Below are 1,334 nucleotides of genomic sequence, written 5' to 3'. Positions count from 1 at the left end.
TGATCTTCACTCCAGGAGTTGCCTTCATTTGCAGCAGAAGCTGACAGCTAAATCTTTCATGGTTTCAGGGAGTGGGACAGAGATGTTCGATGCCTTCATCTGCTACTGTCAGAAAGATCTCCAGTTTGTCCAGGAGATGATCAGGGAGCTGGAGCAAACCGAGTTCAAGCTGAAGCTCTGCGTGTTTGATCGGGATGTGTTGCCAGGAACGTGTGTGTGGTCCATCAGTGGAGAGCTCATAGAGAGGAGGTGAGTGACCGTGGCTGCCTGGGACAGGGCAGTGTGATGGAGCAGTACCTGTGTTTCACCATCCTGCCTGCAGCCTGCTGCCAGCCAAGCAGTAAAACCCACAAGGATGTCTCTGTGGGGCTTGTTTCATGCCCTTGGCTCAGGGAGGAGGACTCGAGCATTTCCAAACATGCTGCTTCCTTGTGCTCACGAGGAGGTTGCCACTGCAGCGATGCTGCCTGTGTCTGACCCCGTTGCCTTGGCTGGGATCTCCTGCAGCTGCATCCCTGGAAGTGGATACAGCCCAAAGCTGAGTTAGCACCACCCCACAGTGTGGAGTTGGAGGGGATGGGGATGGTGCTGGCTCAGGCACTGCCTTCAGGGGTCCTGCAGACCTGTGTGGCACCTGGGTGTGGTGGGAGCTGTGGGACATAAAAGCAACTCCCCAGGTAGAGAGTGAAGACTCCCAAGGCTTGGGGGTGTCTTGATGTTTGGGTTTTAAACATCAGCCTTTCCCCATGCGACACTATGAGCCTGGGGGAAGGGTGGCTGGAAAGCTGCTTGGTGGAAAAGGATGTGGGGGTGCTGGTCAGCAGCCAGCTGAGTGTGAGCCAGCGTGTGCCAAGAAGGCCTCAGCACGTGCTGAGGGACAGGGTTTAGTGGTGGGCTTGGCACTGCTGGGTTAATGGTTGAACTTGATGATCTGGAAGGTCTTTTCCAACCAGAACAATTCCATGATTGAGAAGGAGGTGGTGTGGCATTAACAGAGACCCTCATAAGGCCTCAGTGTCCTGGCTGTTGTACAGGGTAGCCTTCCAAAAAGAGCCAAATAGGGAGCTTACAGCCAGGCACCTCCAATGAGCGTAAGCAACAGATTGCAGAATAAAGCTCAAATTTGTGAAACCAAGTGAATTCGCAGTAATAGAAGTACAATAAAGCTGGATGCAGTTCATTCCAGTATTAAAATTGACCCATTATGCTCAGCCAAAGGCAGCATGTAAGCAGATAATTACAAGCAACACCATCTTCGTTGTATAGGCAGGGGATGAAACCAAGACTGCACAGACAATCCAGACTTGGCCATTTCCCCAGTTTCTGGTGTCAGG

At 52.3% G+C, this 1,334-nt stretch overlaps 1 protein-coding gene across 1 annotated transcript in view; it reads left to right on the top strand.

Moving 5' to 3' along the window:
- Positions 1–68: 68 nt before the first annotated feature.
- Positions 69–1,334, top strand: part of MYD88 (myeloid differentiation primary response 88) — a gene marked incomplete at its 5' end in the record, with an annotated part of 3,794 nt that continues 2,528 nt past the window's right edge. Inside the window, one exon of the mRNA XM_008949123.1 lies at positions 69–249. Coding sequence (XP_008947371.1) covers positions 69–249 — 181 coding nt within the window. The remainder of the gene's footprint in view (positions 250–1,334) is intronic.

Source organism: Merops nubicus, unplaced genomic scaffold (assembly GCF_000691845.1).
Source record: "Merops nubicus isolate BGI_N331 unplaced genomic scaffold, ASM69184v1 scaffold23920, whole genome shotgun sequence".
NCBI classification, from domain to species: domain Eukaryota; kingdom Metazoa; phylum Chordata; class Aves; order Coraciiformes; family Meropidae; genus Merops; species Merops nubicus.
The sequence above is the reverse complement of the archived record's forward strand: the minus strand, read 5'-3'. Positions and strand labels throughout refer to the sequence as shown.